The following is a 15928-nucleotide window of genomic DNA, read 5'->3' on the forward strand; positions in this document are numbered from 1 at the left end:
AATGAAAACTATACTGTGTGATAAATAAAAAGAAATTAAAATTTTGTCACATTAATTAGTTCTCAATTTCTTACTGTTTTTAGTTTCGAAATGCCATCAGCTTTCGGAGTTTGACTTCTTGCTTCCTCTTGCCAATCTGCATGGATGGCCAGAAGCAAGACAGTCCAAGCAAGCAAAACAGTAGTGGTTTCTTGTCCAGCAAAGTACAACGCATTTCAGTCGTCGATTAAATCTTCCACCGAATTCCGCCGCTTGTCATCAGCAGCATGATGAACCTTCAAAAGTGGTCTAACATAATCACTCCCGAACCTGTCTTCTTCACTCGTTAATGCCTTCTTTGCTACATGACTGGAAAGAATGGACGCGAAGTTTGCTACATGCACTGATCATCACATTTGGTATCGAAAAATCCACTTTGTCCTGTTTTCGTGTACAGACTATCATCGTTTTAGGTACGTTAGTCTCCACTGGTGAATGGAGACTTGCGTATAGTTTTAATTCATGGATTGCAGTACTCTTCTTTTATAATGGTTCTTGACAAAATCATGAGCAGTGTATAAATAAGGAGTGTTCCCATTATAATGTCTTCAATCTCTGGTCTTGCATACGAAGGAATACATACAATGTATAGATGTACAATGTCTCTTCGTATGGATAGAGACTCATTGAAAACTACAAGGGAATACATACAATAGCTACAACGGCTAGAAAAGGAATACATACAATGGCTCGGTTGAATGGCTAGAATATGAACAATAAATATTATTTAACACAGGGAAAGAACACAACACCTTTGCAGATCAATCTATGGCCTAATCAAGTTGGGCTCGAGCAGTGTGCTCCCCAATCTATACCAAGTTCAAATTTCTCTCTATAGTTTAACTTAGATTATAATATTGCTCAAATCAAAAGAACATGACGACTCATATGTATATAACAATGTGTTGTTTTTTTTTTTTTTTTTTTTTTTGGGAGAACTATAACAATGTGTTGTTTAGCATATCTCCGAGTACTAATATGCAATGTATAAGTACTTCTCTGAAAACGTTTTTAGCCACCGGGTCTTAATTAGTAACTGTTGTGTTTTAGAACTTTTCATAAAGCAAAATTTCTGTGCATCAGCCATATAGATTTTTATGAAGTTCAAGAATTCTATTACACTTTTTGTGTTTTTAGCTAGCTGATGATCTGATGATCACAAGCAGTGCTCAGAAAATTTTTGATACGCAGCACGCATGTACACTTCGATGATCAGCCTTTCAACCATTAATCAGTACACTTTGGACTAATGCTGCAGTGATAATTTTGTTTGTGTTTTAATTTAAAACCTAACAATGGGTGTATCGATTGAACTGTTTATAAGCTAGTACATCATCAAAGGCATCAATGTCTGGGTGCTTAAGATACCCCAAATACAAGAATCATGGGAAACTCTGGTCTTCGCCATTCAAAGCGAGTAAAATCACCTGAACTCCATGATGTGGACGAACGGTAATATAATGCAAGGGCAAGTGGACGTAACCGGGGGAAAGGGTGAAGGAGTAGCGTTGTAGAATCATGGACAGAGCAATCTTCGCTTCAGTTGTCGCAAAATTCAAGCCCACACAAGTTCGAGGTCCCAGTCCAAACGGTATGAATGCGCCCAGTTATTGTTAGTTGCTTTCAAAACCCCTTCTGAGAATCTGTCTTGTTTGAAAAGGTGGACATCTTGCCCCCATATTTTTGGATCTTGGTGAGGTGCTGTGGTCGAGACAACCAATTCGAGATTAGCAGGAATGATGAGCTTTCCCAGTTTAACTTCCCTTTCAGCTTTCCTTATAAGAGAAACCGAAGGGGTATATAACCTCAGAGACTCATTGATGATCATGGTCATCGGCATGGAAATGAAAATAGATAACATAATCAAATTTTCAAACATGTTGTAACAGAAAAAAATACAATACGTGTTCTTGATATTCTTACGGTTCTCATTTTGGAAATGCCATCGTGATTTGGAGTTTGTTTGCCAAATAATTATCACCTCCTTCCTTGCTTCCTCTTGCCAATCCGTATGGAGTGCCAGAAGTAATACAGTCCAAGCAAGCGAAGTATTAGTGGTTTCTTGTCCAGCAAAGTAAAACGTCTTGCACTCATCAATTAACTCATCCACCGAAATCCTATGGTTGTCATTGGCATTGTGACGAGCCTTCAAAAGTAATCCAAGAAAATCACTACCGAAACTGTCTTTTTCTTCAGGCCTTGCCTTCTTTTCTCTTTTCTTGACTGATTCGATCTCAAGTTTGTCTGATTCGATCTCATCACTGGTTTTGAAGAACTTACTGCATTAAATGAAAAAACTAACCGTGACAAGCGAAGTAATCGTTAACGGATCTTGTGGTGAATATTGAGTAGATCACCGTTGCACAGCAGATGGGCAAACGAAAAAGAATAATAGGGATTACCTGATGCCAGGAACCCTGACCTTGAGAGAATTTTTTAATATTAGGGAGCCTATCTTGATCAGCATATAAAAAATGTTCTTTCCTTCAATATAGCTGCTGCCAAATGCTGTTCTAGAAATCACTTCCGAAGTGAACAATCTAAACTCTTCGTACACCTCAATCTCTTGTCCTTCAAAATCTTTCCACCATTCTAGCATTGTCTCGGCACTAGCCATCATTTTTCGGAATCATACTCTGGTAAAACAATACGATCATGCTATTAGTACATTCATCTTCAGTTTATTACACTTTGCAAGAAAGTACAAGTAACCTTGAAGACTTACTTTTAGAGTCTCTCCATGGAAGGCATGGGTGGCTAGTTTCCGCAGTTTCCCCCATTTAAAGCTTCGGTTGTTGCCACAAGGCCATCTCCCAGTAGCTTATTCACAAAGTTTGCGATCTCTCGTTTCGGATAAGCTCTATCTTTGTTATTCGGTATCTCTTTGCACAAGTCGGGTTCCGTATGACCAACTGAGCCTGAGAACCATGCCATTGAAGATAATTCTTCCCTGTAATTAGTACGGTCATCAAAATTTATCACGGAATTAAGATTAAAAAACAATAGTAGTCAACTAAAATCACGACCGTTTGCTTGTTACCATTTATCTTGATCCACGCGTGCATGTGAGGCTGAACTACAGAAAATGTGTCGTGTGATAAAATATGTGACCTGCCCAGTGCCCATGACTTCCTTTCTCATGTCAAAGATTTCTTTGGTGGTTCCATGGATAAGTCGGTAAGGAGGGTCTCGGATCCTCTGCAAAGCCATCATCTTCCGAATGCGAGTCGATTAGATCTGAGACAAGAAATAGACAAAGAAAGCTTGCAAAAATGATTGCTAAGCCTCCGAAAGAACCCATTTTTCGTGTTTCTTTTCGAGCTGGGGTCCGTCGTTCTGAAGTTTTACTGCTCCTTAATTATATTATAAACACAAATTAACAAGATGCCAGTGATGGTTTTTAGCTAGTGATTGTCACTTACTTATCTTGCTAGTTACTACAATCCAAAGGGAAAATATCATCATCAGTACATTGTCACTGAAAACTTAAGCTGCCATTTGTCGACTTCCGATGGTCGATACGTCACATTGGAATTATCTCCTGGATTTGTCACCAAATACATTACCGTATTATTAATTTTTTTTCCCTCTCTTTCACCAAGTTTTCCATCGTTTTCTATGTTGTCCATCGTTTTATATGATTAGCAGTTTTGGATGAATAAGGTTGTGACAATAAATTGGCTTTTCTTGAATTTGTAAGACATGAAAAACGACTTCGCTGTGAAACTTCTATACCAAAGGGACAAACATAGATCGTAAAACATCATATTGAGAGTGTGTATCACAAGTTGAAAATTAAGGGACCTTACACATGCTTAGAAATTGGCATAAAAATCGCCAAACCGGAAAACCGAATCGAACCTTGATAAATTTATTATTAAAACAGTACAGTTCGGTTCATGACAATTCCAATTCGATTTTCATGCCGGTTACGGTTCTAACCAAAATTATATATATATATATGTATATATTCGAAATTTCTACTTCAACTACCAAACACATATTTCAACTACAAAATCAAGCAAATTTGAGTTCTTACCACTAGATCTACAAGATTTGTGATCGGAAGATAAAAAATGTACATATAATTATAAATTAGAAAATAGAAAGCCTCAAATCAAAACCAAAGTGTACATCTTAAACTAAAACAAAAATGTACATAATACAAAATATACTAGAAAAGAATGAAGAAAAATAAAGAAGGGAGAGATGAGTGATAAAACAACAAGGAGGGGGAGAGAACTGAAGAAAAATATTGGGCTTAATTATGCACATGACATTCTTAGAAAAATGTCTTATTTATATAAAAATAATAATAAAACAATAATTTATATTAAAAATGGCTTGGTCCGGTTCGTAAAATTTTCAAACCGGAATCTATTTGAGACGGCTCGATTTTTGTTCCGATTTTGACTTTTTTGGTCAACTCAGTTTTGTTTGTTAGTTCTCATGCTAGTTTAGACCTAGGATGCCGTTTGTTGGAATTTTGGTTGTTAGTTGTGATAACCTTTCTAGGTTTATTACGATCCACCACCAACATTACCGATATTATTTCTAACTTAACCACCTATCACTTGGTGTGAAGTTTTATCATAAATGTCTCGGTGATAATATGAGTGAAATGCCTCATATATAACAGTTGTATTTTATTTTATCATATGCTCAAGGTGAGACTCTATTCTCTAACAAGTTGTCATGCCACTGCATATTGGTCTTATTTCAATGATTTAATGAGGTATCCATATAAATATAATTATTAATTTTTCAAGGAAGTAATTTTAGCACACTATTTTTCACTTCTTCCACACTTCTCATTTACGTTTTGCATTTGAATTGAATGAATTGAAGGAGAATTGAAGGACAAAAGTAAACATAGATGTGCATAAAAAGAAAAACACATCAAAATAATTCACAAGAGAAAAACAGATATTATCTACCAAATGAATGGTCAGTATAAGAAAGAAATGCAGACAAAATTTCTGAAAAAATAAAAATGAATGGTCTTCCTTGCTTCCTTGAATAGAAATGCAGACAAAATGAATGGTCTTCCTTGCTTCCTCCTCCTGAGAACTGGGTCCTCCAAGTTCAGTCTTGTCAAGTTTTGTGGTTTCTTCGGAGCTGTTCATCAGATTTGGGCTTGTATGGACTTACACTTGTGTACTTGTTAAAAAAAAATGGTTATGAAGAAATAATTGCCTGTTCAATAAAGAGTTGTCGGCGCAACTAAATTTTAAATTATTTACGATACTACCTCGTGCTTAAAGTTTAATTTATTTACAATATTCTCACTGCTTCTTTCTTTCTTTCTATCCGTATTATTTATAAAAGTTTATCAAGTGCTTTTCATTAAGAATTTGTTGTGTGTAGTCATTTTTAAAAGAACTTTTTTTTTTTTTTAGTAGTGATATTTAGGATGGAGGAATCGAACTCGCACGCATAAGTAGTTGAGTAACAAATCTCATTTCTCATTAAAACACTCAACTAACTGAATCACAAATCTCTTTCCGCAGTTTCTTATGTTAGGTAAAATGTGCAGGCGGAGCAACTGTGGTTGCGGCGGAGGAGCCAAAGCAGCGGGAGGGACGAGGGCTTCTATGAAAGCGCCCGGAAGAGATTATACAATCTCTAGAGACAGCTTGCGCAGATAAAAATCTACTAATTCTCACTAATGGCTGAGACATTAGAACTTATAGATGATGAACAAAGAGCAGTATGGCCTTTGACACGGGTGACGGCAGATTTTATTACCCAATTCTTGTCTTTCTTTGTATTGCGCAGCGATTAGTCTAAACACATACCAAAGAGTTCGATAGCTAGAAAAAGTTGAAATGATAATTGACAGATACAATTTCATTAGTTGCACTGTGTAGTTAATCCAAGGGCATCAATTCCCCGGCAATGCCGGCCTTCACGGTTCAAAGTGAGTGTAGCATTACCTGAATTCCATGTTGTGGCCGCATTGTCAAATAATGAACAGGCAAGTGGATGTAACCTGGGGAAAGAGTGAAGGAGTAGCGTTGTAGAATCATTGACAGTGCAATCTTTGCTTCAATGGTTGCAAAGTTCAACCCAACACAGCTTCGAGGTCCCACTCCAAAGGGTATGAAAGCGCTTATGGTATTGTTAGTGGCTTTAGCAATCCCTTCTGCGAATCTCTCTGGTTTGAAAAGTTGCGAGTCTTCTCCCCAGATTCGAGGATCATGCTGAAATGCTAGATTTGAGAGAATCAATTCAACGTTAGGTGGGACAATGACATTCCCCAGTCTAACTTCCCTATCAACTTTCCTTACTAAAGAATCAAGAGGGGGATATAACCTTTGAGACTCGTAGAAAATCATACTCATCTGCATGAATAAAAAAGAAAAACAGATTTCCAAATTAGGATCTCTAATGTCAATTGAAAACATGTTTTCGCCACTTCGACAAATAATTTATTGCGTTTTTTTATTTTCTTACTGTTTTCAGTTTGGAAAAATCATCAGGATTTGGAGTTTGTTTGCCGAATACGTCCATCACCTCCTTTCTTGCTTCCTCTTGCCAATCCGTATGGAGTGCTAGAAGAAACACAGTCCAGGCAAGCAAAGTATTAGTGGTTTCTTGTCCTGCAAAGTGAAACGTCTTGCACTCATCAACCAACTCATCCACCGAAACCCTCTGGTTCTCATTTGCATCGTGATGAGCCTTCAAAAGTAATCCGAGAAAATCACTCCCGAAACTCTCCTTTTGTCCTGTCATCATTGCCTTCTTTTCTCGTTTCTTGACTATCTCTGTTATGGAGCCATGTACTTCTTTCTCAAGTTTGTCTGATTCGACCTCATCGTTGGTTTTGAAAAGTTTACTGATGCCAGGAACCCTGACTGTTAGAGAATTTTTAAACACTAGGAAGGCCAACTTGATCAACATCTCAAAGATGTTCTTGCCTTCTATGTAACTGCTGCCAAAAGCTGTTCTAGAAATCACTTCTGAAGTGAACAACCTGAACTCTTCAAACACCTCAATCTCTTTCCCTACATAATCTTCCCACCTTTCGAGCATTGTCTCAGCACTTGCTACCATTTCCGGAATCATACTCTACATAAACAATACCATGATGTTACTATTGCTAAACCACTCATTGCAAAAACAAGGTACCAGTAACTGTACAAAACTTACTTTTAAGTTTTCTCCATGGAAGGCATGGGTAGCCAGCTTCCGCAATTTTGCCCATTTTTCAGCTTCGGTTGTTGTGACAAGACCATCTCCTAATAGCTTCTTCAAAAATTTCGGGGTCTCTCTTTTCCCATAAGCCCTCTCTTTGTTATTAAGTATCTCTTTGCATAACTCAGGTTCTGTAATAACCAGCTGAGCTCTAGAACCATGCCATTGAAGATAATTCTTACCTATAAATGCATGCAAAAACAACCAAAAGTTATCTTGAAACTTAAGGCTAGAAAGTAAAAACAAATTGATATCAAACGGGTTCTAAGATGTACAAACCACATTTAACATGAGATTCCGGGTTACCGTATATCTGAGTCCAAGAGTGAATGTGTGGTTGAACTCGAGAAAATATGTCGTGCGATAAATTTTTGGGTCTGTTCATAACTTCCTTCATCATGTGAGAGACTTGTTTGGTGTTTCCGTGGATAAGTCTGTAAGGAGGGCCTCTGATGCCCTGCAGAGCCATCTGCTTCTGTATGCGAGTCGGAGTCCACCAAAGTCTTCGAAGGATCTTGATGAGAAGGAAGACGAGGAGCACACACAAAAAGCTTGAAAGAATGACTGCTAGGCCTCCCGAAGAAGGCATTTTCGCACTGCTTTTAACTTTGCCCATCTCCCTGAACCTACTGAGAGTTTTTTCAACAGTGCACAGTTGTAAAAGCTTTACTAGTTTACTTACTTTTCTTTACTGTTCACACAGCTAACAGTTACGCAAGGCATGCAGGTTTCTCACTTGCGCTTGCTTTTACATGTGAATCTATGCTGCTCGGCGCTGAGGTTGGCTGACGCGTGGGCTTGTGGTAGCGCCCTTACTGCCCGACTCGTGTTAATATCAAGAAAATTTAAAAGAATACTATTTGAACCTGTTTGCTCCCTAAATCCGTCATGAGCCTCGCGGGCAAGCCGGGGATTTACTTCACATATGAGATTGGTGGGGTGCGGGCGTGCCACTACTAGATGCCGCTAGTAGATGGGATTTAAATGATTGAGGTTGCGCCTTTTGACTTCAAATCAAGAGATTATGCCATTTGAGTGGGAGTTGCTCAAATCAAGGTTCTTTCTTTGCCTTAAAATAAGGACTTTACTTATATGGAGAAATAGAACAATATGTAAATGACAAGGTTGCTCGGAAATGTAAATGACAGAGGAAAGTGACTTAATATTGCAGATTGCTTGTAATTTAAATGACTCAAAATGAGTTGTACATGAAAACTATAAAAGAGATCGATACTACAAGTGAGCAGCAGAGCTAATAAACTAGACAAAAGATGGCTTTTGTAAGGGCTGATCCTGAAAAGGATGAAGGCTTGGGGGCTGACTACAGCTTCGTGAAGGCAAATCTGGTTTGAGCAGAGTTTGTGTTTGTATTTGTTTGTTTGATTGAGTGTCCATAATCCTTGTGTTTGGGCTCATTTAAATAGAGATCTGGAGGAAACCCCTTGCTGAAGACACTGCATCTGCCCGAAAGAAACTTGGGCACTTTGTATTTCACTTGCCAACTTGCATGGAGAAATAATATTAAAAGGGGAGCTTGCATTTCCACTACATGCTTTCATCACATGTCTTCCCACTTGTAATAAACTAACATTTAAAAGAAGCAAGTTGGCTTCTTTCACATGTTCTCTGCATCCACATCCGTATGTTGCCTTCCAACCCATTTACAAGCATACAATTTGTTGATTAAACAAAGGCTTGACAAACCTCCACCATCCAAACAAATGGGAGAAACAATATTATAGTGTCAAACCCCTCCACTTGATAGCTAAATATCTTCAAAGTTAGTCTTCTTGCTCATTAATCCTCCAAATGCCATATTTTACCCAAAATGCCCAAATAAGTAAAAATGGGTATATTTTGAGTGCAAACAGTGCCCCCCAAGTTTTACAAATTTGAGCAAAGTTTGTGAAACTTACAACTCCAATAAGCTCCTCTAGAAGATTGATGATATAGCATGCATAAGAGACATTTGAGCATGAAGAACACTTGATCACAAATGGCAACTTTATTTGCTATGACTTCCCAAAAGCCTTGGTGGCTCCAGTGCTGCTAGAAAGGAAGAGGCACGTCTACCTCTTCGGTCCTTCTGTCGTTGATAAACTTGGCAAGATGAGCAAGGCAATTGGTAGTACAACTAGCATTGGAAAGAATGTTGTCTGGCTTGTATTCCTTCTTGTTAATACCAAAAAACATGGGGGCAACCTTACTGGTTACATAGATAATAAACTGGACAAATGCCCGAAGTCAGGCAAACTGGAAAATATAGAAACAGATAGAGAAGAGAAAAACTTGGGCAACTATCCCTTTGATTCTTCTTTTTCTTTTTTGCCTCGTTTCATATATATATATATATAGACCCTTCGGGTAGCTCAAAAGAAAGAAATAACAGCCCACGTCGGGCACATAAAACGTATGCCCAAGTCGGGCAAAAAGAGAAAACAGAGGGAAAAGTTCGAAAGAAATGCCCTTTCGGGCAAAGTACATAATATAATATAAGAAATATATATATATATATATATATATATATATATATATATATATAAGACCCATTTGGGCAGACCACATAGTATAATATATAATAAAACATATATATATGTGAACTTTTTGGTAGACAAAAACTGAGGGAGAGACAGAAAAACTGAGGGAGAAACAGAAAGAAAGAGAAAGAGAAAGAAATAGGAGAGAAAAGAAAAGAAGGAGAGAGAAAGAAATAATAAAAAAGTAAAAAGAAAGGGAGAGAGAAACACCTTTTGGGCAAAAAAAACAAAAAACAAAAGAGAGAGAAAAGTCTTTTTTCGGGCAAATTGTGAAAAAACAACCCTATTTTTTATCTTTTCTTCTTTTATTTACTTACATATTATATAATATAATATACTATATTATAAATATAGAAAAGAGAAAAAGAAAGGAAAGCTCACTTCGGGCAAAGAGAAACAACAAAAATGAGCCTTATTCGGGCATATTGGATGAAACCCCTTCATTGCCCAAATGTTATTTTTCTCTCAACACTCAAATCTTTTCCTCTTTTTAAAATTGAGTGTAGAGAGATCAAATCCATCATTTAAATTGGCCATGCTATGTAGCTTGGGAACCATAGGAGGTGGCCATTCATGTTTGATCACGAGCTTTGCCCTCCTTGAGATCTCGATATGGATAACATGCTTGTGTTGGCGGGGAGGAGTGTATGAGCTTTTTTCTTCTTCTTCGGGCTCCACATGAGGTGTGGGCTCGAGCCCCCCCAAGCGTTGGTGTTTGGCCTACAATGGCTTGATCTTCTACAACCATATCCATTTTCATGGATTTTTCGTTGGGTCGGGCCATTGTTTGGGCTTCATCAATATGTATGATTTGTTCTTCCTTGGTTGTAGTAGGGTGAGTGTGTTTTGTAGAGGGGATTTGACACATCTGATTTATCAACTTTCTCAAAGTTTCTCCAAAAGTTGTATAGCTTTCCTCCACCCTTTTAAAACACTTAGTCACCTCTTCACCATAGCCGATGCTTGCCACATGGAGTTTGGACACCTTCTCTAATTTGCCCATATCCTCTTTGTAGAGCTCTTCATCCGGATGATCATGAGTTGACATCTCATATATTGGCTCTATGTACTCATTGGAAGCCTTTTGATACTCAAAGCCATTTGTTGGCCTATCATAGTATTCATGAATGCGATTGTCTTCGAAAGAATAATAATCTTCATCATAGCCATAAGTTGGCCAATCTTCAAGACTATTATTTATTTGATGGCCATTAGTTGGCCGACAATCATGTTCCATGGGACTTGAGTACTCTTCAGCCATGTACCCATAAGTTGGTAGCTCATAGGTTGGCTCTATGTGATAGTCATAGCTTGAGCGTTCTTCAACACCGTCATCCTCCTCATACTCCGAAAAAGCATGTTGAGAAAAATCATGAACATAAGGATTGTTCATGATCTAACTCCATATAAGGGTCCCACTGGGCGTGCCAAAATATGTTTGCTCCCTAAATCCGCCATAGGCCTCGCGAGCAAGCCAGGGATTTACTTCAATAAGGACTATACTTATATGGAGAGATAGAACAATATGTAAATGACAAGGTTGCTCGGAAATGTAAATGACAAAGGAAAGTGACTTAATATTGCAGATTGCTTGTAATTTAAATGACTGAAAATGAGTTGTACATGAAAACTATAAAGGAGATCGATACTACAAGTGAGCAGTAGAGCTAATAAACTAGACAAAAGATGGCTTTTGTGAGGGCTGATCCTGAAAAGGATGAAGGCTTGGGGGCTAACTACAGCTTCGTGAAGGCAAATCTGGTTTGAACAGAGTTTGTGCTTGTATTTGTTTGTTTGATTGAGTGTCCATAATCCTTGTGTTTGGGCTCCTTTAAATAGAGATCTGGAGGAAACCCCATGCTGAAGACACTGCATCTGCCCGAAAGAAACTTGGGCACTTTGTATTTCAATTGCCAACTTGCATGGAGAAATAATATTAAAACGGGAACTTGCATTTCCACCACATGCTTTCATCACATGTCTTCCCACTTGTAATAAACTAACATTTAAAAGAAGCAAGTTGACTTCTTTCACATGTTCTCTGCATCCACATCCGTATGTTGCCTTCCAACCCATTTACAAGCATGCAATTTGTTGATTAAACAAAGGCTTGACAAACCTCCACCACCCAAACAAATGGGAAAAACAATATTATAGTGTCAAACCCCTCAACTTGATAGCTAAATATCTTCAAAGTTAGTCTTCTTACTCATTAATCCTCCAAATACCATATTTTATCCAAATTGCCCAAATAAGTAAAAATTGGTATATTTTGAGTGCAAATAGAACCCCAATTTGAACGTCGGACCTCCATTGCCATCGTCATAGCCGGTGGCGGCTCTCGACACGCCAGCGACCAGCCCTTCCCCTCTCTCTCTCTCCATTAACTAGTCAACTATCACTAAAATTCCAACTACATATTTTTATTTAGAATTTTTCGATGTAAACCAAGTAAATAATTTTCTTGCACTTGAACTTAATGGAAAAAGAAAAGAAAAAAATGCAGATGGAAATTTCGGAAAAAAAAGTGGGTTGGGATTGGATGGTCTTACTTGAACTGTTTTACAGACAGGAAACATTAACAGAGCTGCTTCATCTTTTGTTTCCAGTTTCCAGGCTCCCAGCTTTGATTTCAGACTTGTAATTTGCAAATCCTCCTGATGAGAAATGGTGTGGTTTCTTTTGAGCTGTTTATCAGATTCGGGCGTTTATGTATTTGCCCTTGGGCTTGTCATCAGTTTGGCTTAGCTGCTTCCATGGCTCAATTTAATGGCCTTCTTGTTCCGTTGTGCAAACATGATGTGTATTATTGGAGAATTTTCGCTGTGTATAATACTCGTTTCTTACGTTTTCGTTCTTTTATACCATTACAAACGATGATAAGAGAGGGAAATCGAACTCAAGTGCTTTAATAAATGTTCTTAATCACACACGTTTTTCATCCATTTTTAGGCCTTCTTCAACTTACATATATTGCATTTTATTTCATGTGAGACATATTTAACACGTCACTTTGCGTGGGATCACAACATAGTAGGCCACATATGCAACTAATCTCACTTTTAACATTAAGCACGGAAGCATAGTATTACATTAAACCCGGTAAGTCATGTACGGCATGGACCCACATATTCAAAGAGACGAGACACTGGCCCACTCCTAACCACCTTGATATTTTCCCAATTTAACAATCTATTACTAGATGTTTAGTTTTAACACAAAAGGTCTTTGATGTTATTAGCGGTAGAACCAGTGGCGGATCCAGGAATCTTACCCCAAGGGGTCACAGTGTAAAAGTTAAAATAAAAATTTAGGATGGAAAAACATATTGAAAATGAAATCATAGTACTTTCATTCATAATTCATAATGGAAACAATATTACAAACTATAATTGTCCACGACGAGGTTTCATATTTTGAAAACGAAGCATTATAGCTTCATTTTCAATACAAGCAAAAATATCTCTCTCAATATAAACAAGCAAGCTATCACTCAACCATTGATCTCCCATTTTGTTCCTAAGTGGACCCTTAACAATATTCATGACAGAAAATGCTCTCTCCATTGAAGCAGTTGCAACTGGTAAAACTAAAGACAATGTAATGAGCAAATATACATAATTGAATACTTGATGCATCCTTGTCTCCACCATTTTTTTTGCAAGATCACCAATCCCTTCCAATTGAGAGAAATCACTACTGAAACACACATAATGAATATAAATCTCAAGTTGATCTTCAAGTGCCAAACGATCTTCATCCGAAAAGTCTTGAGGATAAAATTGAGCAAGACAAAGTAACTTTGGTTTATCAAAAGCTACAAATGAATCTTTCGGACTCAAACATGCCATACAAATAAGCAACTCGGTATTTACCTCATTAAAGCGATCCTCTAACTCCGTAATTTGCTCATCAATGATATAAATAAAGAGCTCCACACGATAATGATGACGATTTGTCTTTATTGGAGCATAACGCCTTAACCTCCCTAGAAGTATAAATGCCTCTTCCATGTTAGGAACATCAATATGATGTTTTTCACAAAAAGAAGATACTTCATCAACCAATGCATCGAACCCATTATTCCTCATCCAATATAGCTTTTCCTTGCATGATTTCACTAAAGCCATTGCATTCACAATTTCTTGATCTTTCCTTTGCAATGCTTGTGACAAATCATTTGAGTCCCAATATGACTTTCATCAAGAAAAGGTGAAACACAAACTCAAAAGTAAGTATCACTCCCATTAACTTATTTGCTTCACCCGCACTTTCATTGGGATTATCATCAATAATCATTTGAAGCACATGAACCACATATGAAAACATAGAAATGATGCTAATCAAGGTACCATAGTGTGAGTTCCATCGTGTGTCACCGGCACGTTTGAGACTTGTTTCTTGATTTAAGCCTCGCCCCGTTATAAGACAATCATTTTCAAAAGCTATCACAAGCTCTTCTTGAAGTTGCCCTCTAAGTGAATCACGCCGCTTACAAGATGCTCCAACATAATTAACCACACTATTAGCCGTTGCAAAAAAAGAGGCAATGTCTATATTCTTCTTTGCTACAGCAACAAGAACTAGTTGAAGTTGATGAGCAAAGCAATGAACATAATATGCACAAGGTTGTTCTCTCAATATCTTTGTTTTAAGGCCATTCAACTCACCTATCATATTGCTAGCACCATCATAACCTTGTCCTCGTAGCTTGGAAATGCTCAAACCGTTGCGAGAAAACAATGTGTCAATAGCATCCTTTAGTGAACTTGAAGTAGTGTCGGTAACATGTTGGATACCCACAAATCTTTCAATTACATGCCCGTTGTCATCCACATAACCCAACACCATAGCCATTTGCTCTTTCACAGACACATCACGTGCTTCATCCACCAATATTGAAAAGAATCTATCTTTTAGACCATCCATGATAGCATCAAGTGTTTCAAGGGCACATGAATTCACAATTTCTTTTTGAATGGAAGGAGCTAGTAATTTGAGATTCCCCGGAGCATTTTCCATCACAACTTCTCTAACTTTATCATTATTATCTGCAAGGAATTGCAATAACTCCAAATAATTTCCCCTATTGCTTGAAGTGGCACTTTCATCATGGCCACGAAAAGGAAGACCTTGTCGCAATAAAAACTTAGTGCACTTGATTGAAGAAATCAAGCATGTGCGATAAGCCTTACGAGTTTGGTCAGAGTGTTTGCTCACTGCCGTTTCAATATGTGTAGCTTGATTCATCAAATTTGTAGCAGCTTCTCTAGCCTTATTATGAACACTCCCAACCGGTCCAACATGCATCTTAAATCTTTCTCTCCCTTTCTTCCAATTCTTAAATCCATCTCCAGTGAAAGCTTCACTACCCACTTGTTCAAAATTGGTTTTAAAGAGATAGCAATAGAGACAAAATGCCGCATCTTTAGATACACTATACTCCAACCAATCAAACTCATCAAACCATTGGGGAATGAAGCGTCGATTAATTCCCGACATATTAGTTATTAGGAAATTATGACCTCTAGGTTGACAAGGTCCTTTTTGTAGATATAATCTTCGGACCTCATCTCTCATATTAGCATCATAATCTATTATTCGAGTTCTTAATCCAGGATCCGCTTGAAGATTACCCAAAACATCATCTAACTGACTTTGTCTTGAACTTGGAGTTCTTGAACTACCAACAATATTTGAACTATCAACATTATTCGAACTACCCGAACCCGATGATGACTTTCTCTTAAAAAACCGTTCCATAATAATGCTACATATACAAAATATTCAAAATAAATACTCACAATATAAACAAACCATAAACATAATCAAAATAAATATGAATCGGATTTCAATTAAATTAAATATCTCATCTTGCATTCTACATATACAAAATAATGAAAATAAAAACTCACAATATAAACAAACCATCAATATAATCAAAATAAATATGAATTGAATTTCAATTAAATTAAATATATTCTACATATACAAAATATTCAAAATAAATACTCACAATATAAACAAACCATAAACATAATCAAAATAAATATGAATTGGATTTCAATTAAATTAAATATCTCATCTTGCATTCTACATATACAAAATAATGAAAATAAAAAATCACAATATAAACAAACCATCAATAAAAACAA

General features: G+C 37.2%; 2 protein-coding genes, 1 long non-coding RNA gene and 1 pseudogene across 3 annotated transcripts; 1 reads left to right on the forward strand and 3 right to left on the reverse strand.

The window, feature by feature from the left end:
- Nucleotides 1-215: 215 nt before the first annotated feature.
- LOC108169733 (cytochrome P450 CYP749A22-like) lies at nucleotides 216-3383 on the reverse strand (annotated as a pseudogene).
- A 1902-nt stretch (nucleotides 3384-5285) lies between these two features.
- LOC139192728 (uncharacterized) lies at nucleotides 5286-5895 on the forward strand. Its single transcript, XR_011577084.1, has 2 exons — nucleotides 5286-5482; nucleotides 5576-5895. It is a non-coding gene; the product is annotated as an uncharacterized lncRNA (long non-coding RNA).
- On the reverse strand, nucleotides 5734-7860 carry LOC103403255 (cytochrome P450 CYP749A22-like). The gene is made up of 4 exons (XM_070815346.1): nucleotides 7543-7860; nucleotides 7192-7418; nucleotides 6496-7110; nucleotides 5734-6383 (listed from the first exon to the last, which is right to left on the reverse strand). The coding sequence occupies exons 1-4, from the start codon at nucleotides 7850-7852 to the stop codon at nucleotides 5955-5957; spliced, it is 1581 nt and encodes a 526-aa protein (XP_070671447.1). The 5' UTR covers nucleotides 7853-7860; the 3' UTR covers nucleotides 5734-5954.
- Nucleotides 7861-13949: 6089 nt separating this feature from the next.
- On the reverse strand, nucleotides 13950-15536 carry LOC139192768 (uncharacterized). The gene has a single exon (XM_070815436.1). The coding sequence runs from the start codon at nucleotides 15534-15536 to the stop codon at nucleotides 13950-13952; it is 1587 nt and encodes a 528-aa protein (XP_070671537.1).
- Nucleotides 15537-15928: the final 392 nt, after the last annotated feature.

The sequence above is a fragment of the Malus domestica genome, chromosome 16, assembly GCF_042453785.1.
Source record: "Malus domestica chromosome 16, GDT2T_hap1".
Taxonomy (NCBI): domain Eukaryota; kingdom Viridiplantae; phylum Streptophyta; class Magnoliopsida; order Rosales; family Rosaceae; genus Malus; species Malus domestica.